This window comes from Oncorhynchus masou, chromosome 12, assembly GCF_036934945.1.
Source record: "Oncorhynchus masou masou isolate Uvic2021 chromosome 12, UVic_Omas_1.1, whole genome shotgun sequence".
Lineage (NCBI taxonomy): Eukaryota > Metazoa > Chordata > Actinopteri > Salmoniformes > Salmonidae > Oncorhynchus > Oncorhynchus masou.
In genome coordinates, this window is record NC_088223.1 from 38,405,564 (window position 1) to 38,433,029 (window position 27,466).

The 27,466-nt window shown below is 40.9% G+C and overlaps 4 protein-coding genes across 4 annotated transcripts; all 4 read left to right on the plus strand.

The window, feature by feature from the left end:
* The first annotated feature begins 2,503 nt into the window (after positions 1-2,503).
* On the plus strand, positions 2,504-6,166 carry LOC135549317 (trichohyalin-like). The gene has a single exon (XM_064979323.1). The coding sequence runs from the start codon at positions 2,504-2,506 to the stop codon at positions 6,164-6,166; it is 3,663 nt and encodes a 1,220-aa protein (XP_064835395.1).
* Positions 6,167-7,720: 1,554 nt separating this feature from the next.
* Positions 7,721-12,478, plus strand: LOC135549318 (trichohyalin-like). Its single transcript, XM_064979324.1, has one exon. It carries the CDS (start codon positions 7,721-7,723, stop codon positions 12,476-12,478), a length of 4,758 nt encoding a protein of 1,585 aa, XP_064835396.1.
* An 8,569-nt stretch (positions 12,479-21,047) lies between these two features.
* On the plus strand, positions 21,048-23,197 carry LOC135549319 (trichohyalin-like). Its single transcript, XM_064979326.1, has one exon. It carries the CDS (start codon positions 21,068-21,070, stop codon positions 23,195-23,197), a length of 2,130 nt encoding a protein of 709 aa, XP_064835398.1. The 5' UTR covers positions 21,048-21,067.
* A 230-nt stretch (positions 23,198-23,427) lies between these two features.
* LOC135549320 (trichohyalin-like) lies at positions 23,428-27,462 on the plus strand. The gene has a single exon (XM_064979327.1). The coding sequence runs from the start codon at positions 23,428-23,430 to the stop codon at positions 27,460-27,462; it is 4,035 nt and encodes a 1,344-aa protein (XP_064835399.1).
* Positions 27,463-27,466: the final 4 nt, after the last annotated feature.

Below are 27,466 nucleotides of genomic sequence, written 5' to 3' on the forward strand. Positions count from 1 at the left end.
CCAGGGACAATTGGAGGAAATAGAACAAAACAAACAAGACATTCGTGTGGAGAAGGAAAAGCTGGATCAGATCAAAGCTGAGTTAGAAAGACGGTCTGAAGACGTAAATCAGATCATGGATGAGACAAGACGGGAGAGGGGAAGGTTGAAGAACTGGCTATCCAAACTCAAAAACAAAGAGAAGAAATGGTGGGTTTTATGGAAAAGAGCAAACAAACGCAGAACGAACTGGAACTCATGAATGACAAGATTGAAAGAGAGAAACAAGACATTGAAGAAAGTCGAGATGTGCTAACAAAGGAGAGAGAGGAGCTGGAACAAATGAGGAGTGAGATACAGCAACAGAGAGAGGAGACAGAATCTCACATGGAAGACCAAAGGAAAGAGAAAGAACATTTGGAACAAATGACAACGGACATGAAAAAGCAGTTGCTAGAGGTGGATAATGACAAGGAAATGATAGAAAGCACAATGGGTGAACTGAGAGTGAAAGAGGCAGAAATGGTGAGAGAAAAAGACAACATGGATAACAGGATGGTAAGGTTCAAAGAGGAAGAGGATAGAATGCGTGAAGAAATCGGAAGGAAGATGGACATCTTAAAGCAGGAAAGTTGTGAAATCAAAAGACTTAGAGATGAAATTGACAGTGAAAAGGACCAGCTGAATGCAAAATTGCTTGAGTTGGAAAAAATGCGTGAAGAACTAGATAGAGAGAAGAAGGAAGTGAAAGACAGGAAGGATGAAACACTGAAAGAGAAAGATCAGTTGGAAGAGAGGGCAGGTAAGATAAATAAGGAGAAAGAGGAATTGGATATCAGTCTTGAACTGATGAAAAGACAAAGGGAAGACTTGACAAGCTTGAAAGCTGAAGCAGAAGCACAGACCGAGCCTATGGAAATAGATTGGAAGGAAAAGCTCACGAGGGAAAGACAACAACTTGAAGATGTAAAGGAGGAGATACAGAAGGAAAAAGAAGCCTTTGAGAGAAAGAAGGAATTGACCATGAAAGAAAGAGATGAGTTTGATCTGATGAAGTCTGAAACCCAGGGACAATTGGAGGAAATAGAACAAAACAAACAAGACATTCGTGTGGAGAAGGAAAAGCTGGATCAGATCAAAGCTGAGTTAGAAAGACGGTCTGAAGACGTAAATCAGATCATGGATGAGACAAGACGGGAGAGGGGGAAGGTTGAAGAACTGGCTATCCAAACTCAAAAACAAAGAGAAGAAATGGTGGGTTTTATGGAAAAGAGCAAACAAACGCAGAACGAACTGGAACTCATGAATGACAAGATTGAAAGAGAGAAACAAGACATTGAAGAAAGTCGAGATGTGCTAACAAAGGAGAGAGAGGAGCTGGAACAAATGAGGAGTGAGATACAGCAACAGAGAGAGGAGACAGAATCTCACATGGAAGACCAAAGGAAAGAGAAAGAACATTTGGAACAAATGACAACGGACATGAAAAAGCAGTTGCTAGAGGTGGATAATGACAAGGAAATGATAGAAAGCACAATGGGTGAACTGAGAGTGAAAGAGGCAGAAATGGTGAGAGAAAAAGACAACATGGATAACAGGATGGTAAGGTTCAAAGAGGAAGAGGATAGAATGCGTGAAGAAATCGGAAGGAAGATGGACATCTTAAAGCAGGAAAGTTGTGAAATCAAAAGACTTAGAGATGAAATTGACAGTGAAAAGGACCAGCTGAATGCAAAATTGCTTGAGTTGGAAAAAATGCGTGAAGAACTAGATAGAGAGAAGAAGGAAGTGAAAGACAGGAAGGATGAAACACTGAAAGAGAAAGATCAGTTGGAAGAGAGGGCAGGTAAGATAAATAAGGAGAAAGAGGAATTGGATATCAGTCTTGAACTGATGAAAAGACAAAGGGAAGACTTGACAAGCTTGAAGGCTGAAGCAGAAGCACAGACCGAGCCTATGGAAATAGATTGGAAGGAAAAGCTCACGAGGGAAAGACAACAACTTGAAGATGTAAAGGAGGAGATACAGAAGGAAAAAGAAGCCTTTGAGAGAAAGAAGGAATTGACCATGAAAGAAAGAGATGAGTTTGATCTGATGAAGTCTGAAACCCAGGGACAATTGGAGGAAATAGAACAAAACAAACAAGACATTCGTGTGGAGAAGGAAAAGCTGGATCAGATCAAAGCTGAGTTAGAAAGACGGTCTGAAGTCGTAAATCAGATCATGGATGAGACAAGACGGAGAGGGGGAAGGTTGAAGAACTGGCTATCCAAACTCAAAAACAAAGAGAGAAATGGTGGGTTTTATGGAAAAGAGCAAACAAACGCAGAACGAACTGGAACTCATGAATGACAAGATTGAAAGAGAGAAACAAGACATCGAAGAAAGTCGAGATGTGCTAACAAAGGAGAGAGAGGAGCTGGAACAAATGAGGAGTGAGATACAGCAACAGAGAGAGGAGACAGAATCTCACATGGAAGACCAAAGGAAAGAGAAAGAACATTTGGAACAAATGACAACGGACATGAAAAAGCAGTTGCTAGAGGTGGATAATGACAAGGAAATGATAGAAAGCACAATGGGTGAACTGAGAGTGAAAGAGGCAGAAATGGTGAGAGAAAAAGACAACATGGATAACAGGATGGTAAGGTTCAAAGAGGAAGAGGATAGAATGCATGAAGAAATCGGAAGGAAGATGGACATCTTAAAGCAGGAAAGTTGTGAAATCAAAAGACTTAGAGATGAAATTGACAGTGAAAAGGACCAGCTGAATGCAAAATTGCTTGAGTTGGAAAAAATGCGTGAAGAACTAGATAGAGAGAAGAAGGAAGTGAAAGACAGGAAGGATGAAACACTGAAAGAGAAAGATCAGTTGGAAGAGAGGGCAGGTAAGATAAATAAGGAGAAAGAGGAATTGGATATCAGTCTTGAACTGATGAAAAGACAAAGGGAAGACTTGACAAGCTTGAAGGCTGAAGCAGAAGCACAGACCGAGCCTATGGAAATAGATTGGAAGGAAAAGCTCACGAGGGAAAGACAACAACTTGAAGATGTAAAGGAGGAGATACAGAAGGAAAAAGAAGCCTTTGAGAGAAAGAAGGAATTGACCATGAAAGAAAGAGATGAGTTTGATCTGATGAAGTCTGAAACCCAGGGACAATTGGAGGAAATAGAACAAAACAAACAAGACATTCGTGTGGAGAAGGAAAAGCTGGATCAGATCAAAGCTGAGTTAGAAAGACGGTCTGAAGACGTAAATCAGATCATGGATGAGACAAGACGGGAGAGGGGGAAGGTTGAAGAACTGGCTATCCAAACTCAAAAACAAAGAGAAGAAATGGTGGGTTTTATGGAAAAGAGCAAACAAACGCAGAACGAACTGGAACTCATGAATGACAAGATTGAAAGAGAGAAACAAGACATTGAAGAAAGTCGAGATGTGCTAACAAAGGAGAGAGAGGAGCTGGAACAAATGAGGAGTGAGATACAGCAACAGAGAGAGGAGACAGAATCTCACATGGAAGACCAAAGGAAAGAGAAAGAACATTTGGAACAAATGACAACGGACATGAAAAAGCAGTTGCTAGAGGTGGATAATGACAAGGAAATGATAGAAAGCACAATGGGTGAACTGAGAGTGAAAGAGGCAGAAATGGTGAGAGAAAAAGACAACATGGATAACAGGATGGTAAGGTTCAAAGAGGAAGAGGATAGAATGCGTGAAGAAATCGGAAGGAAGATGGACATCTTAAAGCAGGAAAGTTGTGAAATCAAAAGACTTAGAGATGAAATTGACAGTGAAAAGGACCAGCTGAATGCAAAATTGCTTGAGTTGGAAAAAATGCGTGAAGAACTAGATAGAGAGAAGAAGGAAGTGAAAGACAGGAAGGATGAAACACTGAAAGAGAAAGATCAGTTGGAAGAGAGGGCAGGTAAGATAAATAAGGAGAAAGAGGAATTGGATATCAGTCTTGAACTGATGAAAAGACAAAGGGAAGACTTGACAAGCTTGAAAGCTGAAGCAGAAGCACAGACCGAGCCTATGGAAATAGATTGGAAGGAAAAGCTCACGAGGGAAAGACAACAACTTGAAGATGTAAAGGAGGAGATACAGAAGGAAAAAGAAGCCTTTGAGAGAAAGAAGGAATTGACCATGAAAGAAAGAGATGAGTTTGATCTGATGAAGTCTGAAACCCAGGGACAATTGGAGGAAATAGAACAAAACAAACAAGACATTCGTGTGGAGAAGGAAAAGCTGGATCAGATCAAAGCTGAGTTAGAAAGACGGTCTGAAGACGTAAATCAGATCATGGATGAGACAAGACGGGAGAGGGGGAAGGTTGAAGAACTGGCTATCCAAACTCAAAAACAAAGAGAAGAAATGGTGGGTTTTATGGAAAAGAGCAAACAAACGCAGAACGAACTGGAACTCATGAATGACAAGATTGAAAGAGAGAAACAAGACATCGAAGAAAGTCGAGATGTGCTAACAAAGGAGAGAGAGGAGCTGGAACAAATGAGGAGTGAGATACAGCAACAGAGAGAGGAGACAGAATCTCACATGGAAGACCAAAGGAAAGAGAAAGAACATTTGGAACAAATGACAACGGACATGAAAAAGCAGTTGCTAGAGGTGGATAATGACAAGGAAATGATAGAAAGCACAATGGGTGAACTGAGAGTGAAAGAGGCAGAAATGGTGAGAGAAAAAGACAACATGGATAACAGGATGGTAAGGTTCAAAGAGGAAGAGGATAGAATGCATGAAGAAATCGGAAGGAAGATGGACATCTTAAAGCAGGAAAGTTGTGAAATCAAAAGACTTAGAGATGAAATTGACAGTGAAAAGGACCAGCTGAATGCAAAATTGCTTGAGTTGGAAAAAATGCGTGAAGAACTAGATAGAGAGAAGAAGGAAGTGAAAGACAGGAAGGATGAAACACTGAAAGAGAAAGATCAGTTGGAAGAGAGGGCAGGTAAGATAAATAAGGAGAAAGAGGAATTGGATATCAGTCTTGAACTGATGAAAAGACAAAGGGAAGACTTGACAAGCTTGAAGGCTGAAGCAGAAGCACAGACCGAGCCTATGGAAATAGATTGGAAGGAAAAGCTCACGAGGGAAAGACAACAACTTGAAGATGTAAAGGAGGAGATACAGAAGGAAAAAGAAGCCTTTGAGAGAAAGAAGGAATTGACCATGAAAGAAAGAGATGAGTTTGATCTGATGAAGTCTGAAACCCAGGGACAATTGGAGGAAATAGAACAAAACAAACAAGACATTCGTGTGGAGAAGGAAAAGCTGGATCAGATCAAAGCTGAGTTAGAAAGACGGTCTGAAGACGTAAATCAGATCATGGATGAGACAAGACGGGAGAGGGGGAAGGTTGAAGAACTGGCTATCCAAACTCAAAAACAAAGAGAAGAAATGGTGGGTTTTATGGAAAAGAGCAAACAAACGCAGAACGAACTGGAACTCATGAATGACAAGATTGAAAGAGAGAAACAAGACATTGAAGAAAGTCGAGATGTGCTAACAAAGGAGAGAGAGGAGCTGGAACAAATGAGGAGTGAGATACAGCAACAGAGAGAGGAGACAGAATCTCACATGGAAGACCAAAGGAAAGAGAAAGAACATTTGGAACAAATGACAACGGACATGAAAAAGCAGTTGCTAGAGGTGGATAATGACAAGGAAATGATAGAAAGCACAATGGGTGAACTGAGAGTGAAAGAGGCAGAAATGGTGAGAGAAAAAGACAACATGGATAACAGGATGGTAAGGTTCAAAGAGGAAGAGGATAGAATGCGTGAAGAAATCGGAAGGAAGATGGACATCTTAAAGCAGGAAAGTTGTGAAATCAAAAGACTTAGAGATGAAATTGACAGTGAAAAGGACCAGCTGAATGCAAAATTGCTTGAGTTGGAAAAAATGCGTGAAGAACTAGATAGAGAGAAGAAGGAAGTGAAAGACAGGAAGGATGAAACACTGAAAGAGAAAGATCAGTTGGAAGAGAGGGCAGGTAAGATAAATAAGGAGAAAGAGGAATTGGATATCAGTCTTGAACTGATGAAAAGACAAAGGGAAGACTTGACAAGCTTGAAGGCTGAAGCAGAAGCACAGACCGAGCCTATGGAAATAGATTGGAAGGAAAAGCTCACGAGGAAAGACAACAACTTGAAGATGTAAAGGAGGAGATACAGAAGGAAAAAGAAGCCTTTGAGAGAAAGAAGGAATTGACCATGAAAGAAAGAGATGAGTTTGATCTGATGAAGTCTGAAACCCAGGGACAATTGGAGGAAATAGAACAAAACAAACAAGACATTCGTGTGGAGAAGGAAAAGCTGGATCAGATCAAAGCTGAGTTAGAAAGACGGTCTGAAGACGTAAATCAGATCATGGATGAGACAAGACGGGAGAGGGGGAAGGTTGAAGAACTGGCTATCCAAACTCAAAAACAAAGAGAAGAAATGGTGGGTTTTATGGAAAAGAGCAAACAAACGCAGAACGAACTGGAACTCATGAATGACAAGATTGAAAGAGAGAAACAAGACATGAAGAAAGTCGAGATGTGCTAACAAAGGAGAGAGAGGAGCTGGAACAAATGAGGAGTGAGATACAGCAACAGAGAGAGGAGACAGAATCTCACATGGAAGACCAAAGGAAAGAGAAAGAACATTTGGAACAAATGACAACGGACATGAAAAAGCAGTTGCTAGAGGTGGATAATGACAAGGAAATGATAGAAAGCACAATGGGTGAACTGAGAGTGAAAGAGGCAGAAATGGTGAGAGAAAAAGACAACATGGATAACAGGATGGTAAGGTTCAAAGAGGAAGAGGATAGAATGCGTGAAGAAATCGGAAGGAAGATGGACATCTTAAAGCAGGAAAGTTGTGAAATCAAAAGACTTAGAGATGAAATTGACAGTGAAAAGGACCAGCTGAATGCAAAATTGCTTGAGTTGGAAAAAATGCGTGAAGAACTAGATAGAGAGAAGAAGGAAGTGAAAGACAGGAAGGATGAAACACTGAAAGAGAAAGATCAGTTGGAAGAGAGGGCAGGTAAGATAAATAAGGAGAAAGAGGAATTGGATATCAGTCTTGAACTGATGAAAAGACAAAGGGAAGACTTGACAAGCTTGAAGGCTGAAGCAGAAGCACAGACCGAGCCTATGGAAATAGATTGGAAGGAAAAGCTCACGAGGGAAAGACAACAACTTGAAGATGTAAAGGAGGAGATACAGAAGGAAAAAGAAGCCTTTGAGAGAAAGAAGGAATTGACCATGAAAGAAAGAGATGAGTTTGATCTGATGAAGTCTGAAACCCAGGGACAATTGGAGGAAATAGAACAAAACAAACAAGACATTCGTGTGGAGAAGGAAAAGCTGGATCAGATCAAAGCTGAGTTAGAAAGACGGTCTGAAGACGTAAATCAGATCATGGATGAGACAAGACGGGAGAGGGGAAGGTTGAAGAACTGGCTATCCAAACTCAAAAACAAAGAGAGGAAATGGTGGGTTTTATGGAAAAGAGCAAACAAACGCAGAACGAACTGGAACTCATGAATGACAAGATTGAAAGAGAGAAACAAGACATCGAAGAAAGTCGAGATGTGCTAACAAAGGAGAGAGAGGAGCTGGAACAAATGAGGAGTGAGATACAGCAACAGAGAGAGGAGACAGAATCTCACATGGAAGACCAAAGGAAAGAGAAAGAACATTTGGAACAAATGACAACGGACATGAAAAAGCAGTTGCTAGAGGTGGATAATGACAAGGAAATGATAGAAAGCACAATGGGTGAACTGAGAGTGAAAGAGGCAGAAATGGTGAGAGAAAAAGACAACATGGATAACAGGATGGTAAGGTTCAAAGAGGAAGAGGATAGAATGCATGAAGAAATCGGAAGGAAGATGGACATCTTAAAGCAGGAAAGTTGTGAAATCAAAAGACTTAGAGATGAAATTGACAGTGAAAAGGACCAGCTGAATGCAAAATTGCTTGAGTTGGAAAAAATGCGTGAAGAACTAGATAGAGAGAAGAAGGAAGTGAAAGACAGGAAGGATGAAACACTGAAAGAGAAAGATCAGTTGGAAGAGAGGGCAGGTAAGATAAATAAGGAGAAAGAGGAATTGGATATCAGTCTTGAACTGATGAAAAGACAAAGGGAAGACTTGACAAGCTTGAAGGCTGAAGCAGAAGCACAGACCGAGCCTATGGAAATAGATTGGAAGGAAAAGCTCACGAGGGAAAGACAACAACTTGAAGATGTAAAGGAGGAGATACAGAAGGAAAAAGAAGCCTTTGAGAGAAAGAAGGAATTGACCATGAAAGAAAGAGATGAGTTTGATCTGATGAAGTCTGAAACCCAGGGACAATTGGAGGAAATAGAACAAAACAAACAAGACATTCGTGTGGAGAAGGAAAAGCTGGATCAGATCAAAGCTGAGTTAGAAAGACGGTCTGAAGACGTAAATCAGATCATGGATGAGACAAGACGGGAGAGGGGGAAGGTTGAAGAACTGGCTATCCAAACTCAAAAACAAAGAGAAGAAATGGTGGGTTTTATGGAAAAGAGCAAACAAACGCAGAACGAACTGGAACTCATGAATGACAAGATTGAAAGAGAGAAACAAGACATCGAAGAAAGTCGAGATGTGCTAACAAAGGAGAGAGAGGAGCTGGAACAAATGAGGAGTGAGATACAGCAACAGAGAGAGGAGACAGAATCTCACATGGAAGACCAAAGGAAAGAGAAAGAACATTTGGAACAAATGACAACGGACATGAAAAAGCAGTTGCTAGAGGTGGATAATGACAAGGAAATGATAGAAAGCACAATGGGTGAACTGAGAGTGAAAGAGGCAGAAATGGTGAGAGAAAAAGACAACATGGATAACAGGATGGTAAGGTTCAAAGAGGAAGAGGATAGAATGCGTGAAGAAATCGGAAGGAAGATGGACATCTTAAAGCAGGAAAGTTGTGAAATCAAAAGACTTAGAGATGAAATTGACAGTGAAAAGGACCAGCTGAATGCAAAATTGCTTGAGTTGGAAAAAATGCGTGAAGAACTAGATAGAGAGAAGAAGGAAGTGAAAGACAGGAAGGATGAAACACTGAAAGAGAAAGATCAGTTGGAAGAGAGGGCAGGTAAGATAAATAAGGAGAAAGAGGAATTGGATATCAGTCTTGAACTGATGAAAAGACAAAGGGAAGACTTGACAAGCTTGAAGGCTGAAGCAGAAGCACAGACCGAGCCTATGGAAATAGATTGGAAGGAAAAGCTCACGAGGGAAAGACAACAACTTGAAGATGTAAAGGAGGAGATACAGAAGGAAAAAGAAGCCTTTGAGAGAAAGAAGGAATTGACCATGAAAGAAAGAGATGAGTTTGATCTGATGAAGTCTGAAACCCAGGGACAATTGGAGGAAATAGAACAAAACAAACAAGACATTCGTGTGGAGAAGGAAAAGCTGGATCAGATCAAAGCTGAGTTAGAAAGACGGTCTGAAGACGTAAATCAGATCATGGATGAGACAAGACGGGAGAGGGGGAAGGTTGAAGAACTGGCTATCCAAACTCAAAAACAAAGAGAAGAAATGGTGGGTTTTATGGAAAAGAGCAAACAAACGCAGAACGAACTGGAACTCATGAATGACAAGATTGAAAGAGAGAAACAAGACATTGAAGAAAGTCGAGATGTGCTAACAAAGGAGAGAGAGGAGCTGGAACAAATGAGGAGTGAGATACAGCAACAGAGAGAGGAGACAGAATCTCACATGGAAGACCAAAGGAAAGAGAAAGAACATTTGGAACAAATGACAACGGACATGAAAAAGCAGTTGCTAGAGGTGGATAATGACAAGGAAATGATAGAAAGCACAATGGGTGAACTGAGAGTGAAAGAGGCAGAAATGGTGAGAGAAAAAGACAACATGGATAACAGGATGGTAAGGTTCAAAGAGGAAGAGGATAGAATGCGTGAAGAAATCGGAAGGAAGATGGACATCTTAAAGCAGGAAAGTTGTGAAATCAAAAGACTTAGAGATGAAATTGACAGTGAAAAGGACCAGCTGAATGCAAAATTGCTTGAGTTGGAAAAAATGCGTGAAGAACTAGATAGAGAGAAGAAGGAAGTGAAAGACAGGAAGGATGAAACACTGAAAGAGAAAGATCAGTTGGAAGAGAGGGCAGGTAAGATAAATAAGGAGAAAGAGGAATTGGATATCAGTCTTGAACTGATGAAAAGACAAAGGGAAGACTTGACAAGCTTGAAGGCTGAAGCAGAAGCACAGACCGAGCCTATGGAAATAGACTGGAAGGAAAAGCTCACGAGGGAAAGACAACAACTTGAAGATGTAAAGGAGGAGATACAGAAGGAAAAAGAAGCCTTTGAGAGAAAGAAGGAATTGACCATGAAAGAAAGAGATGAGTTTGATCTGATGAAGTCTGAAACCCAGGGACAATTGGAGGAAATAGAACAAAACAAACAAGACATTCGTGTGGAGAAGGAAAAGCTGGATCAGATCAAAGCTGAGTTAGAAAGACGGTCTGAAGACGTAAATCAGATCATGGATGAGACAAGACGGGAGAGGGGGAAGGTTGAAGAACTGGCTATCCAAACTCAAAAACAAAGAGAAGAAATGGTGGGTTTTATGGAAAAGAGCAAACAAACGCAGAACGAACTGGAACTCATGAATGACAAGATTGAAAGAGAGAAACAAGACATCGAAGAAAGTCGAGATGTGCTAACAAAGGAGAGAGAGGAGCTGGAACAAATGAGGAGTGAGATACAGCAACAGAGAGAGGAGACAGAATCTCACATGGAAGACCAAAGGAAAGAGAAAGAACATTTGGAACAAATGACAACGGACATGAAAAAGCAGTTGCTAGAGGTGGATAATGACAAGGAAATGATAGAAAGCACAATGGGTGAACTGAGAGTGAAAGAGGCAGAAATGGTGAGAGAAAAAGACAACATGGATAACAGGATGGTAAGGTTCAAAGAGGAAGAGGATAGAATGCGTGAAGAAATCGGAAGGAAGATGGACATCTTAAAGCAGGAAAGTTGTGAAATCAAAAGACTTAGAGATGAAATTGACAGTGAAAAGGACCAGCTGAATGCAAAATTGCTTGAGTTGGAAAAAATGCGTGAAGAACTAGATAGAGAGAAGAAGGAAGTGAAAGACAGGAAGGATGAAACACTGAAAGAGAAAGATCAGTTGGAAGAGAGGGCAGGTAAGATAAATAAGGAGAAAGAGGAATTGGATATCAGTCTTGAACTGATGAAAAGACAAAGGGAAGACTTGACAAGCTTGAAAGCTGAAGCAGAAGCACAGACCGAGCCTATGGAAATAGACTGGAAGGAAAAGCTCACGAGGGAAAGACAACAACTTGAAGATGTAAAGGAGGAGATACAGAAGGAAAAAGAAGCCTTTGAGAGAAAGAAGGGATTGACCATGAAAGAAAGAGATGAGTTTGATCTGATGAAGTCTGAAACCCAGGGACAATTGGAGGAAATAGAACAAAACAAACAAGACATTCGTATGGAGAAGGAAAAGCTGGATCAGATCAAAGCTGAGTTAGAAAGACGGTCTGAAGACGTAAATCAGATCATGGATGAGACAAGACGGGAGAGGGGGAAGGTTGAAGAACTGGCTATCCAAACTCAAAAACAAAGAGAAGAAATGGTGGGTTTTATGGAAAAGAGCAAACAAACGCAGAACGAACTGGAACTCATGAATGACAAGATTGAAAGAGAGAAACAAGACATCGAAGAAAGTCGAGATGTGCTAACAAAGGAGAGAGAGGAGCTGGAACAAATGAGGAGTGAGATACAGCAACAGAGAGAGGAGACAGAATCTCACATGGAAGACCAAAGGAAAGAGAAAGAACATTTGGAACAAATGACAACGGACATGAAAAAGCAGTTGCTAGAGGTGGATAATGACAAGGAAATGATAGAAAGCACAATGGGTGAACTGAGAGTGAAAGAGGCAGAAATGGTGAGAGAAAAAGACAACATGGATAACAGGATGGTAAGGTTCAAAGAGGAAGAGGATAGAATGCGTGAAGAAATCGGAAGGAAGATGGACATCTTAAAGCAGGAAAGTTGTGAAATCAAAAGACTTAGAGATGAAATTGACAGTGAAAAGGACCAGCTGAATGCAAAATTGCTTGAGTTGGAAAAAATGCGTGAAGAACTAGATAGAGAGAAGAAGGAAGTGAAAGACAGGAAGGATGAAACACTGAAAGAGAAAGATCAGTTGGAAGAGAGGGCAGGTAAGATAAATAAGGAGAAAGAGGAATTGGATATCAGTCTTGAACTGATGAAAAGACAAAGGGAAGACTTGACAAGCTTGAAGGCTGAAGCAGAAGCACAGACCGAGCCTATGGAAATAGACTGGAAGGAAAAGCTCACGAGGGAAAGACAACAACTTGAAGATGTAAAGGAGGAGATACAGAAGGAAAAAGAAGCCTTTGAGAGAAAGAAGGATTGACCATGAAAGAAAGAGATGAGTTTGATCTGATGAAGTCTGAAACCCAGGGACAATTGGAGGAAATAGAACAAAACAAACAAGACATTCGTGTGGAGAAGGAAAAGCTGGATCAGATCAAAGCTGAGTTAGAAAGACGGTCTGAAGACGTAAATCAGATCATGGATGAGACAAGACGGGAGAGGGGGAAGGTTGAAGAACTGGCTATCCAAACTCAAAAACAAAGAGAAGAAATGGTGGGTTTTATGGAAAAGAGCAAACAAACGCAGAACGAACTGGAACTCATGAATGACAAGATTGAAAGAGAGAAACAAGACATCGAAGAAAGTCGAGATGTGCTAACAAAGGAGAGAGAGGAGCTGGAACAAATGAGGAGTGAGATACAGCAACAGAGAGAGGAGACAGAATCTCACATGGAAGACCAAAGGAAAGAGAAAGAACATTTGGAACAAATGACAACGGACATGAAAAAGCAGTTGCTAGAGGTGGATAATGACAAGGAAATGATAGAAAGCACAATGGGTGAACTGAGAGTGAAAGAGGCAGAAATGGTGAGAGAAAAAGACAACATGGATAACAGGATGGCAAGGTTCAAAGAGGAAGAGGATAGAATGCGTGAAGAAATCGGAAGGAAGATGGACATCTTAAAGCAGGAAAGTTGTGAAATCAAAAGACTTAGAGATGAAATTGACAGTGAAAAGGACCAGCTGAATGCAAAATTGCTTGAGTTGGAAAAAATGCGTGAAGAACTAGATAGAGAGAAGAAGGAAGTGAAAGACAGGAAGGATGAAACACTGAAAGAGAAAGATCAGTTGGAAGAGAGGCGAGGTAAGATAAGTAAGGAGAAAGAGGAATTGGATATCAGTCTTGAACTGATGAAAAGACAAAGGGAAGACTTGACAAGCTTGAAGGCTGAAGCAGAAGCACAGACCGAGCCTATGGAAATAGACTGGAAGGAAAAGCTCACGAGGAAAGACAACAACTTGAAGATGTAAAGGAGGAGATACAGAAGGAAAAAGAAGACTTTGAGAGAAAGAAGGGATTGACCATGAAAGAAAGAGATGAGTTTGATCTGATGAAGTCTGAAACCCAGGGACAATTGGAGGAAATAGAACAAAACAAACAAGACATTCGTGTGGAGAAGGAAAAGCTGGATCAGATCAAAGCTGAGTTAGAAAGACGGTCTGAAGACGTAAATCAGATCATGGATGAGACAAGACGGGAGAGGGGGAAGGTTGAAGAACTGGCTATCCAAACTCAAAAACAAAGAGAAGAAATGGTGGGTTTTATGGAAAAGAGCAAACATACGCAGAACGAACTGGAACTCATGAATGACAAGATTGAAAGAGAGAAACAAGACATCGAAGAAAGTCGAGATGTGCTAACAAAGGAGAGAGAGGAGCTGGAACAAATGAGGAGTGAGATACAGCAACAGAGAGAGGAGACAGAATCTCACATGGAAGACCAAAGGAAAGAGAAAGGACATTTGGAACAAATGACAACGGACATGAAAAAACAGTTGCTAGAGGTGGATAATGACAAGGAAATGATAGAAAGCACAATGGGTGAACTGAGAGTGAAAGAGGCAGAAATGGTGAGAGAAAAAGACAACATGGATAACAGGATGGCAAGGTTCAAAGAGGAAGAGGATAGAATGCGTGAAGAAATCGGAAGGAAGATGGACATCTTAAAGCAGGAAAGTTGTGAAATCAAAAGACTTAGAGATGAAATTGACAGTGAAAAGGACCAGCTGAATGCAAAATTGCTTGAGTTGGAAAAAATGCGTGAAGAACTAGATAGAGAGAAGAAGGAAGTGAAAGACAGGAAGGATGAAACACTGAAAGAGAAAGATCAGTTGGAAGAGAGGCAGGTAAGATAAGTAAGGAGAAAGAGGAATTGGATATCAGTCTTGAACTGATGAAAAGACAAAGGGAAGACTTGACAAGCTTGAAGGCTGAAGCAGAAGCACAGACCGAGCCTATGGAAATAGACTGGAAGGAAAAGCTCACGAGGGAAAGACAACAACTTGAAGATGTAAAGGAGGAGATACAGAAGGAAAAAGAAGCCTTTGAGAGAAAGAAGGGATTGACCATGAAAGAAAGAGATGAGTTTGATCTGATGAAGTCTGAAACCCAGGGACAATTGGAGGAAATAGAACAAAACAAACAAGACATTCGTGTGGAGAAGGAAAAGCTGGATCAGATCAAAGCTGAGTTAGAAAGTCGGTCTGAAGACGTAAATCAGATCATGGATGAGACAAGACGGGAGAGGGGGAAGGTTGAAGAACTGGCTATCCAAACTCAAAAACAAAGAGAAGAAATGGTGGGTTTTATGGAAAAGAGCAAACAAACGCAGAACGAACTGGAAGTCATGAATGACAAGATTAAAAGAGAGAAACAAGACATCGAAGAAAGTCGGGATGTGCTAACAAAGGAGAGAGAGGAGCTGGAACAAATGAGGAGTGAGATACAGCAACAGAGAGAGGAGACAGAATCTCACATGGAAGACCAAAGGAAAGAGAAAGAACATTTGGAACAAATGACAACGGACATGAAAAAACAGTTGCTAGAGGTGGATAATAACAAGGAAATGATAGAAAGCACAATGGGTGAACTGAGAGTGAAAGAGGCAGAAATGGTGAGAGAAAAAGACAACATGGATAACAGGATGGCAAGGTTCAAAGAGGAAGAGGATAGAATGCGTGAAGAAATCGGAAGGAAGATGGACATCTTAAAGCAGGAAAGTTGTGAAATCAAAAGACTTAGAGATGAAATTGACAGTGAAAAGGACCAGCTGAATGCAAAATTGCTTGAGTTGGAAAAAATGCGTGAAGAACTAGATAGAGAGAAGAAGGAAGTGAAAGACAGGAAGGATGAAACACTGAAAGAGAAAGATCAGTTGGAAGAGAGGCGAGGTAAGATAAGTAAGGAGAAAGAGGAATTGGATATCAGTCTTGAACTGATGAAAAGACAAAGGGAAGACTTGACAAGCTTGAAGGCTGAAGCAGAAGCACAGACCGAGCCTATGGAAATAGACTGGAAGGAAAAGCTCACGAGGGAAAGACAACAACTTGAAGATGTAAAGGAGGAGATACAGAAGGAAAAAGAAGCCTTTGAGAGAAAGAAGGGATTGACCATGAAAGAAAGAGATGAGTTTGATCTGATGAAGTCTGAAACCCAGGGACAATTGGAGGAAATAGAACAAAACAAACAAGACATTCGTGTGGAGAAGGAAAAGCTGGATCAGATCAAAGCTGAGTTAGAAAGACGGTCTGAAGACGTAAATCAGATCATGGATGAGACAAGACGGGAGAGGGGAAGGTTGAAGAACTGGCTATCCAAACTCAAAAACAAAGAGAAGAAATTGTGGGTTTTATGGAAAAGAGCAAACAAACGCAGAACGAACTGGAACTCATGAATGACAAGATTAAAAGAGAGAAACAAGACATCGAAGAAAGTCGGGATGTGCTAACAAAGGAGAGAGAGGAGCTGGAACAAATGAGGAGTGAGATACAGCAACAGAGAGAGGAGACAGAATCTCACATGGAAGACCAAAGGAAAGAGAAAGAACATTTGGAACAAATGACAACGGACATGAAAAAACAGTTGCTAGAGGTGGATAATAACAAGGAAATGATAGAAAGCACAATGGGTGAACTGAGAGTGAAAGAGGCAGAAATGGTGAGAGAAAAAGACAACATGGATAACAGGATGGCAAGGTTCAAAGAGGAAGAGGATAGAATGCGTGAAGAAATCGGAAGGAAGATGGACATCTTAAAGCAGGAAAGTTGTGAAATCAAAAGACTTAGAGATGAAATTGACAGTGAAAAGGACCAGCTGAATGCAAAATTGCTTGAGTTGGAAAAAATGCGTGAAGAACTAGATAGAGAGAAGAAGGAAGTGAAAGACAGGAAGGATGAAACACTGAAAGAGAAAGATCAGTTGGAAGAGAGGCGAGGTAAGATAAGTAAGGAGAAAGAGGAATTGGATATCAGTCTTGAACTGATGAAAAGACAAAGGGAAGACTTGACAAGCTTGAAGGCTGAAGCAGAAGCACAGACCGAGCCTATGGAAATAGACTGGAAGGAAAAGCTCACGAGGGAAAGACAACAACTTGAAGATGTAAAGGAGGAGATACAGAAGGAAAAAGAAGCCTTTGAGAGAAAGAAGGGATTGACCATGAAAGAAAGAGATGAGTTTGATCTGATGAAGTCTGAAACCCAGGGACAATTGGAGGAAATAGAACAAAACAAACAAGACATTCGTATGGAGAAGGAAAAGCTGGATCAGATCAAAGCTGAGTTAGAAAGACGGTCTGAAGACGTAAATCAGATCATGGATGAGACAAGACGGGAGAGGGGGAAGGTTGAAGAACTGGCTATCCAAACTCAAAAACAAAGAGAAGAAATTGTGGGTTTTATGGAAAAGAGCAAACAAACGCAGAACGAACTGGAACTCATGAATGACAAGATTGAAAGAGAGAAACAAGACATCGAAGAAAGTCGGGATGTGCTAACAAAGGAGAGAGAGGAGCTGGAACAAATGAGGAGTGAGATACAGCAACAGAGAGAGAAGACAGAATCTCACATGGAAGACCAAAGGAAAGAGAAAGAACATTTGGAACAAATGACAACGGACATGAAAAAACAGTTGCGAGAGGTGGATAATGACAAGGAAATGATAGAAAGCACAATGGGTGAACTGAGAGTGAAAGAGGCAGAAATGGTGAGAGAAAAAGACAACATGGATAACAGGATGGTAAGGTTCAAAGAGGAAGAGGATAGAATGCATGAAGAAATCGGAAGGAAGATGGACATCTTAAAGCAGGAAAGTTGTGAAATCAAAAGACTTAGAGATGAAATTGACAGTGAAAAGGACCAGCTGAATGCAAAATTGCTTGAGTTGGAAAAAATGCGTGAAGAACTAGATAGAGAGAAGAAGGAAGTGAAAGACAGGAAGGATGAAACACTGAAAGAGAAAGATCAGTTGGAAGAGAGGCGAGGTAAGATAAGTAAGGAGAAAGAGGAATTGGATATCAGTCTTGAACTGATGAAAAGACAAAGGGAAGACTTGACGAGCTTGAAGGCTGAAGCAGAAGCACAGACCGAGCCTATGGAAATAGACTGGAAGGAAAAGCTCACGAGGGAAAGACAACAACTTGAAGATGTAAAGGAGGAGATACAGAAGGAAAAAGAAGCCTTTGAGAGAAAGAAGGGATTGACCATGAAAGAAAGAGATGAGTTTGATCTGATGAAGTCTGAAACCCAGGGACAATTGGAGGAAATAGAACAAAACAAACAAGACATTCGTGGGGAGAAGGAAAAGCTAGATCAGATCAAAGCTGAGTTAGAAAGACGGTCTGAAGACGTAAATCAGATCATGGATGAGACAAGACGGGAGAGGGGGAAGGTTGAAGAACTGGCTATCCAAACTCAAAAACAAAGAGAAGAAATTGTGGGTTTTATGGAAAAGAGCAAACAAACGCAGAACGAACTGGAACTCATGAATGACAAGATTAAAAGAGAGAAACAAGACATCGAAGAAAGTCGGGATGTGCTAACAAAGGAGAGAGAGGAGCTGGAACAAATGAGGAGTGAGATACAGCAACAGAGAGAGAAGACAGAATCTCACATGGAAGACCAAAGGAAAGAGAAAGAACATTTGGAACAAATGACGACGGACATGAAAAAACAGTTGCGAGAGGTGGATAATGACAAGGAAATGATAGAAAGCACAATGGGTGAACTGAGAGTGAAAGAGGCAGAAATGGTGAGAGAAAAAGACAACATGGATAACAGGATGGCAAGGTTCAAAGAGGAAGAGGATAGAATGCGGGAAGAAATAGGAAGGAAGATGGATATCTTAAAGCAGGAAAGCTGTGAAATCAAAAGACTTAGAGATGAAATTGACAGTGAAAAGGACCAGCTGAATGCAAAATTGCTTGAGTTGGAAAAAATGTGTGAAGAACTAGATAGAGAGAAGAAGGAAGTGAAAGACAGGAAGGATGAAACACTGAAAGAGAAAGATCAGTTGGAAGAGAGGCGAGGTAAGATAAGTAAGGAGAAAGAGGAATTGGATATCAGTCTTGAACTGATGAAAAGACAAAGGGAAGACTTGACAAGCTTGAAGGCTGAAGCAGAAGCACAGACCGAGCCTATGGAAATAGACTGGAAGGAAAAGCTCACGAGGGAAAGACAACAACTTGAAGATGTAAAGGAGGAGATACAGAAGGAAAAAGAAGCCTTTGAGAGAAAGAAGGGATTGACCATGAAAGAAAGAGATGAGTTTGATCTGATGAAGTCTGAAACCCAGGGACAATTGGAGGAAATAGAACAAAACAAACAAGACATTCGTGGGGAGAAGGAAAAGCTAGATCAGATCAAAGCTGAGTTAGAAAGACGGTCTGAAGACGTAAATCAGATCATGGATGAGACAAGACGGGAGAGGGGGAAGGTTGAAGAACTGGCTATCCAAACTCAAAAACAAAGAGAAGAAATTGTGGGTTTTATGGAAAAGAGCAAACAAACGCAGAACGAACTGGAACTCATGAATGACAAGATTAAAAGAGAGAAACAAGACATCGAAGAAAGTCGGGATGTGCTAACAAAGGAGAGAGAGGAGCTGGAACAAATGAGGAGTGAGATACAGCAACAGAGAGAGAAGACAGAATCTCACATGGAAGACCAAAGGAAAGAGAAAGAACATTTGGAACAAATGACGACGGACATGAAAAAACAGTTGCGAGAGGTGGATAATGACAAGGAAATGATAGAAAGCACAATGGGTGAACTGAGAGTGAAAGAGGCAGAAATGGTGAGAGAAAAAGACAACATGGATAACAGGATGGCAAGGTTCAAAGAGGAAGAGGATAGAATGCGGGAAGAAATAGGAAGGAAGATGGATATCTTAAAGCAGGAAAGCTGTGAAATCAAAAGACTTAGAGATGAAATTGACAGTGAAAAGGACCAGCTGAATGCAAAATTGCTTGAGTTGGAAAAAATGTGTGAAGAACTAGATAGAGAGAAGAAGGAAGTGAAAGACAGGAAGGATGAAACACTGAAAGAGAAAGATCAGTTGGAAGAGAGGCGAGGTGAGATAAGTAAGGAGAAAGAGGAATTGGATATCAGTCTTGAACTGATGAAAAGACAAAGGGAAGACTTGACGAGCTTGAAGGCTGAAGCAGAAGCACAGACCGAGCCTATGGAAATAGACTGGAAGGAAAAGCTCACGAGGGAAAGACAACAACTTGAAGATGTAAAGGAGGAGATACAGAAGGAAAAAGAAGCCTTTGAGAGAAAGAAGGGATTGACCATGAAAGAAAGAGATGAGTTTGATCTGATGAAGTCTGAAACCCAGGGACAATTGGAGGAAATAGAACAAAACAAACAAGACATTCGTGGGGAGAAGGAAAAGCTAGATCAGATCAAAGCTGAGTTAGAAAGACGGTCTGAAGACGTAAATCAGATCATGGATGAGACAAGACGGGAGAGGGGAAGGTTGAAGAACTGGCTATCCAAACTCAAAAACAAAGAGAAGAAATTGTGGGTTTTATGGAAAAGAGCAAACAAACGCAGAACGAACTGGAACTCATGAATGACAAGATTAAAAGAGAGAAACAAGACATCGAAGAAAGTCGGGATGTGCTAACAAAGGAGAGAGAGGAGCTGGAACAAATGAGGAGTGAGATACAGCAACAGAGAGAGAAGACAGAATCTCACATGGAAGACCAAAGGAAAGAGAAAGAACATTTGGAACAAATGACGACGGACATGAAAAAACAGTTGCGAGAGGTGGATAATGACAAGGAAATGATAGAAAGCACAATGGGTGAACTGAGAGTGAAAGAGGCAGAAATGGTGAGAGAAAAAGACAACATGGATAACAGGATGGCAAGGTTCAAAGAGGAAGAGGATAGAATGCGGGAAGAAATAGGAAGGAAGATGGATATCTTAAAGCAGGAAAGCTGTGAAATCAAAAGACTTAGAGATGAAATTGACAGTGAAAAGGACCAGCTGAATGCAAAATTGCTTGAGTTGGAAAAAATGCGTGAAGAACTAGATAGAGAGAAGAAGGAAGTGAAAGACAGGAAGGATGAAACACTGAAAGAGAAAGATCAGTTGGAAGAGAGGCGAGGTGAGATAAGTAAGGAGAAAGAGGAATTGGATATCAGTCTTGAACTGATGAAAAGACAAAGGGAAGACTTGACAAGCTTGAAGGCTGAAGCAGAAGCACAGACCGAGCCTATGGAAATAGACTGGAAGGAAAAGCTCACGAGGGAAAGACAACAACTTGAAGATGTAAAGGAGGAGATACAGAAGGAAAAAGAAGCCTTTGAGAGAAAGAAGGGATTGACCATGAAAGAAAGAGATGAGTTTGATCTGATGAAGTCTGAAACCCAGGGACAATTGGAGGAAATAGAACAAAACAAACAAGACATTCGTGGGGAGAAGGAAAAGCTAGATCAGATCAAAGCTGAGTTAGAAAGACGGTCTGAAGACGTAAATCAGATCATGGATGAGACAAGACGGGAGAGGGGAAGGTTGAAGAACTGGCTATCCAAACTCAAAAACAAAGAGAAGAAATTGTGGGTTTTATGGAAAAGAGCAAACAAACGCAGAACGAACTGGAACTCATGAATGACAAGATTAAAAGAGAGAAACAAGACATCGAAGAAAGTCGGGATGTGCTAACAAAGGAGAGAGAGGAGCTGGAACAAATGAGGAGTGAGATACAGCAACAGAGAGAGAAGACAGAATCTCACATGGAAGACCAAAGGAAAGAGAAAGAACATTTGGAACAAATGACGACGGACATGAAAAAACAGTTGCGAGAGGTGGATAATGACAAGGAAATGATAGAAAGCACAATGGGTGAACTGAGAGTGAAAGAGGCAGAAATGGTGAGAGAAAAAGACAACATGGATAACAGGATGGCAAGGTTCAAAGAGGAAGAGGATAGAATGCGGGAAGAAATAGGAAGGAAGATGGATATCTTAAAGCAGGAAAGCTGTGAAATCAAAAGACTTAGAGATGAAATTGACAGTGAAAAGGACCAGCTGAATGCAAAATTGCTTGAGTTGGAAAAAATGTGTGAAGAACTAGATAGAGAGAAGAAGGAAGTGAAAGACAGGAAGGATGAAACACTGAAAGAGAAAGATCAGTTGGAAGAGAGGCGAGGTGAGATAAGTAAGGAGAAAGAGGAATTGGATATCAGTCTTGAACTGATGAAAAGACAAAGGGAAGACTTGACGAGCTTGAAGGCTGAAGCAGAAGCACAGACCGAGCCTATGGAAATAGACTGGAAGGAAAAGCTCACGAGGGAAAGACAACAACTTGAAGATGTAAAGGAGGAGATACAGAAGGAAAAAGAAGCCTTTGAGAGAAAGAAGGGATTGACCATGAAAGAAAGAGATGAGTTTGATCTGATGAAGTCTGAAACCCAGGGACAATTGGAGGAAATAGAACAAAACAAACAAGACATTCGTGGGGAGAAGGAAAAGCTAGATCAGATCAAAGCTGAGTTAGAAAGACGGTCTGAAGACGTAAATCAGATCATGGATGAGACAAGACGGGAGAGGGGGAAGGTTGAAGAACTGGCTATCCAAACTCAAAAACAAAGAGAAGAAATTGTGGGTTTTATGGAAAAGAGCAAACAAACGCAGAACGAACTGGAACTCATGAATGACAAGATTAAAAGAGAGAAACAAGACATCGAAGAAAGTCGGGATGTGCTAACAAAGGAGAGAGAGGAGCTGGAACAAATGAGGAGTGAGATACAGCAACAGAGAGAGAAGACAGAATCTCACATGGAAGACCAAAGGAAAGAGAAAGAACATTTGGAACAAATGACGACGGACATGAAAAAACAGTTGCGAGAGGTGGATAATGACAAGGAAATGATAGAAAGCACAATGGGTGAACTGAGAGTGAAAGAGGCAGAAATGGTGAGAGAAAAAGACAACATGGATAACAGGATGGCAAGGTTCAAAGAGGAAGAGGATAGAATGCGGGAAGAAATAGGAAGGAAGATGGATATCTTAAAGCAGGAAAGCTGTGAAATCAAAAGACTTAGAGATGAAATTGACAGTGAAAAGGACCAGCTGAATGCAAAATTGCTTGAGTTGGAAAAAATGTGTGAAGAACTAGATAGAGAGAAGAAGGAAGTGAAAGACAGGAAGGATGAAACACTGAAAGAGAAAGATCAGTTGGAAGAGAGGCGAGGTGAGATAAGTAAGGAGAAAGAGGAATTGGATATCAGTCTTGAACTGATGAAAAGACAAAGGGAAGACTTGACGAGCTTGAAGGCTGAAGCAGAAGCACAGACCGAGCCTATGGAAATAGACTGGAAGGAAAAGCTCACGAGGGAAAGACAACAACTTGAAGATGTAAAGGAGGAGATACAGAAGGAAAAAGAAGCCTTTGAGAGAAAGAAGGGATTGACCATGAAAGAAAGAGATGAGTTTGATCTGATGAAGTCTGAAACCCAGGGACAATTGGAGGAAATAGAACAAAACAAACAAGACATTCGTGGGGAGAAGGAAAAGCTAGATCAGATCAAAGCTGAGTTAGAAAGACGGTCTGAAGACGTAAATCAGATCATGGATGAGACAAGACGGGAGAGGGGAAGGTTGAAGAACTGGCTATCCAAACTCAAAAACAAAGAGAAGAAATTGTGGGTTTTATGGAAAAGAGCAAACAAACGCAGAACGAACTGGAACTCATGAATGACAAGATTAAAAGAGAGAAACAAGACATCGAAGAAAGTCGGGATGTGCTAACAAAGGAGAGAGAGGAGCTGGAACAAATGAGGAGTGAGATACAGCAACAGAGAGAGAAGACAGAATCTCACATGGAAGACCAAAGGAAAGAGAAAGAACATTTGGAACAAATGACGACGGACATGAAAAAACAGTTGCGAGAGGTGGATAATGACAAGGAAATGATAGAAAGCACAATGGGTGAACTGAGAGTGAAAGAGGCAGAAATGGTGAGAGAAAAAGACAACATGGATAACAGGATGGCAAGGTTCAAAGAGGAAGAGGATAGAATGCGGGAAGAAATAGGAAGGAAGATGGATATCTTAAAGCAGGAAAGCTGTGAAATCAAAAGACTTAGAGATGAAATTGACAGTGAAAAGGACCAGCTGAATGCAAAATTGCTTGAGTTGGAAAAAATGTGTGAAGAACTAGATAGAGAGAAGAAGGAAGTGAAAGACAGGAAGGATGAAACACTGAAAGAGAAAGATCAGTTGGAAGAGAGGCGAGGTGAGATAAGTAAGGAGAAAGAGGAATTGGATATCAGTCTTGAACTGATGAAAAGACAAAGGGAAGACTTGACAAGCTTGAAGGCTGAAGCAGAAGCACAGACCGAGCCTATGGAAATAGACTGGAAGGAAAAGCTCACGAGGGAAAGACAACAACTTGAAAATGTAAAGGAGGTGATACAGAAGGAAAAAGAAGCCTTTGAGAGAAAGAAGGGATTGACCATGAAAGAAAGAGATGAGTTTGATCTGATGAAGTCTGAAACCCAGGGACAATTGGAGGAAATAGAACAAAACAAACAAGACATTCGTGTGGAGAAGGAAAAGCTGGATCAGATCAAAGCTGAGTTAGAAAGACGGTCTGAAGATGTAAATCAGATCATGGATGAGACAAGACGGGAGAGGGGGAAGGTTGAAGAACTGGCTATCCAAACTCAAAAAGAAAGAGAAGAAATTGTGGGTTTTATGGAAAAGAACAAACAAAAGCAGAACGAACTGGAACTCATGAATGACAAGATTAAAAGAGAGAAACAAGACATCGAAGAAAGTCGGGATGTGCTAACAAAGGAGAGAGAGGAGCTGGAACAAATGAGGAGTGAGATACAGCAACAGAGAGAGGAGACAGAATCTCACATGGAAGACCAAAGGAAAGAGAAAGAACATTTGGAACAAATGACGACGGACATGAAAAAACAGTTGCTAGAGGTGGATAATGACAAGGAAATGATAGAAAGCACAATGGGTGAACTGAGAGTGAAAGAGGCAGAAATGGTGAGAGAAAAAGACAACATGGATAACAAGATGGCAAGGTTCAAAGAGGAAGAGGATGGAATGCGGGAAGAAATAGGAAGGAAGATGGACATCTTAAAGCAGGAAAGTTGTGAAATCAAAAGACTTAGAGATGAAATTGACAGTGAAAAGGACCAGCTGAATGCAAAATTGCTTGAGTTGGAAAAAATGCGTGAAGAACTAGATAGAGAGAAGAAGGAAGTGAAAGACAGGAAGGATGAAACAGTGAAAGGGAAAGATCAGTTGGAAGAGAGGCGAGGTAAGATAAGTAAGGAGAAAGAGGAATTGGATATCAGTCTTGAACTGATGAAAAGACAAAGGGAAGACTTGACGAGCTTGAAGGCTGAAGCAGAAGCACAGACCGAGCCTATGGAAATAGACTGGAAGGAAAAGCTCACGAGGGAAAGACAACAACTTGAAGATGTAAAGGAGGAGATACAGAAGGAAAAAGAAGCCTTTGAGAGAAAGAGGGGATTGACCATGAAAGAAAGAGATGAGTTTGATCTGATGAAGTCTGAAACCCAGGGACAATTGGAGGAAATAGAACAAAACAAACAAGACATTCGTGGGGAGAAGGAAAAGCTAGATCAGATCAAAGCTGAGTTAGAAAGACGGTCTGAAGACGTAAATCAGATCATGGATGAGACAAGACGGGAGAGGGGGAAGGTTGAAGAACTGGCTATCCAAACTCAAAAACAAAGAGAAGAAATTGTGGGTTTTATGGAAAAGAGCAAACAAAAGCAGAACGAACTGGAACTCATGAATGACAAGATTAAAAGAGAGAAACAAGACATCGAAGAAAGTCGGGATGTGCTAACAAAGGAGAGAGAGGAGCTGGAACAAATGAGGAGTGAGATACAGCAACAGAGAGAGGAGACAGAATCTCACATGGAAGACCAAATGAAAGAGAAAGAACATTTGGAACAAATGACGACGGACATGAAAAAACAGTTGCTAGAGGTGGATAATGACAAGGAAATGATAGAAAGCTCAATGGGTGAACTGAGAGTGAAAGAGGCAGAAATGGTGAGAGAAAAAGACAACATGGATAACAGGATGGCAAGGTTCAAAGAGGAAGAGGATAGAATGCGGGAAGAAATAGGAAGGAAGATGGATATCTTAAAGCAGGAAAGCTGTGAAATCAAAAGACTTAGAGATGAAATTGACAGTGAAAAGGACCAGCTGAATGCAAAATTGCTTGAGTTGGAAAAAATGCGTGAAGAACTAGATAGAGAGAAGAAGGAAGTGAAAGACAGGAAGGATGAAACACTGAAAGAGAAAGATCAGTTGGAAGAGAGGCGAGGTGAGATAAGTAAGGAGAAAGAGGAATTGGATATCAGTCTTGAACTGATGAAAAGACAAAGGGAAGACTTGACAAGCTTGAAGGCTGAAGCAGAAGCACAGACCGAGCCTATGGAAATAGACTGGAAGGAAAAGCTCACGAGGGAAAGACAACAACTTGAAGATGTAAAGGAGGAGATACAGAAGGAAAAAGAAGCCTTTGAGAGAAAGAAGGGATTGACCATGAAAGAAAGAGATGAGTTTGATCTGATGAAGTCTGAAACCCAGGGACAATTGGAGGAAATAGAACAAAACAAACAAGACATTCGTGGGGAGAAGGAAAAGCTAGATCAGATCAAAGCTGAGTTAGAAAGACGGTCTGAAGACGTAAATCAGATCATGGATGAGACAAGACGGGAGAGGGGGAAGGTTGAAGAACTGGCTATCCAAACTCAAAAACAAAGAGAAGAAATTGTGGGTTTTATGGAAAAGAGCAAACAAACGCAGAACGAACTGGAACTCATGAATGACAAGATTAAAAGAGAGAAACAAGACATCGAAGAAAGTCGGGATGTGCTAACAAAGGAGAGAGAGGAGCTGGAACAAATGAGGAGTGAGATACAGCAACAGAGAGAGAAGACAGAATCTCACATGGAAGACCAAAGGAAAGAGAAAGAACATTTGGAACAAATGACGACGGACATGAAAAAACAGTTGCGAGAGGTGGATAATGACAAGGAAATGATAGAAAGCACAATGGGTGAACTGAGAGTGAAAGAGGCAGAAATGGTGAGAGAAAAAGACAACATGGATAACAAGATAGCTCGGCTCAAAGAGGAAGAGAATGGAATGCGGGAAGAAATAGGAAGGAAGATGGACATCTTAAAGCAGGAAAGTTGTGAAATCAAAAGACTTAGAGATGAAATTGACAGTGAAAAGGACCAGCTGAATGCAAAATTGCTTGAGTTGGAAAAAATGCGTGAAGAACTAGATAGAGAGAAGAAGGAAGTGAAAGACAGGAAGGATGAAACACTGAAAGAGAAAGATCAGTTGGAAGAGAGGCGAGGTAAGATAAGTAAGGAGAAAGAGGAATTGGATATCAGTCTTGAACTGATGAAAAGACAAAGGGAAGACTTGACAAGCTTGAAGGCTGAAGCAGAAGCACAGACCGAGCCTATGGAAATAGACTGGAAGGAAAAGCTCACGAGGGAAAGACAACAACTTGAAGATGTAAAGGAGGAGATACAGAAGGAAAAAGAAGCCTTTGAGAGAAAGAAGGGATTGACCATGAAAGAAAGAGATGAGTTTGATCTGATGAAGTCTGAAACCCAGGGACAATTGGAGGAAATAGAACAAAACAAACAAGACATTCGTGTGGAGAAGGAAAAGCTGGATCAGATCAAAGCTGAGTTAGAAAGACGGTCTGAAGACGTAAATCAGATCATGGATGAGACAAGACGGGAGAGGGGGAAGGTTGAAGAACTGGCTATCCAAACTCAAAAACAAAGAGAAGAAATGGTGGGTTTTATGGAAAAGAACAAACAAAAGCAGAACGAACTGGAACTCATGAATGACAAGATTGAAAGAGAGAAACAAGACATCGAAGAAAGTCGGGATGTGCTAACAAAGGAGAGAGGAGCTGGAACAAATGAGGAGTGAGATA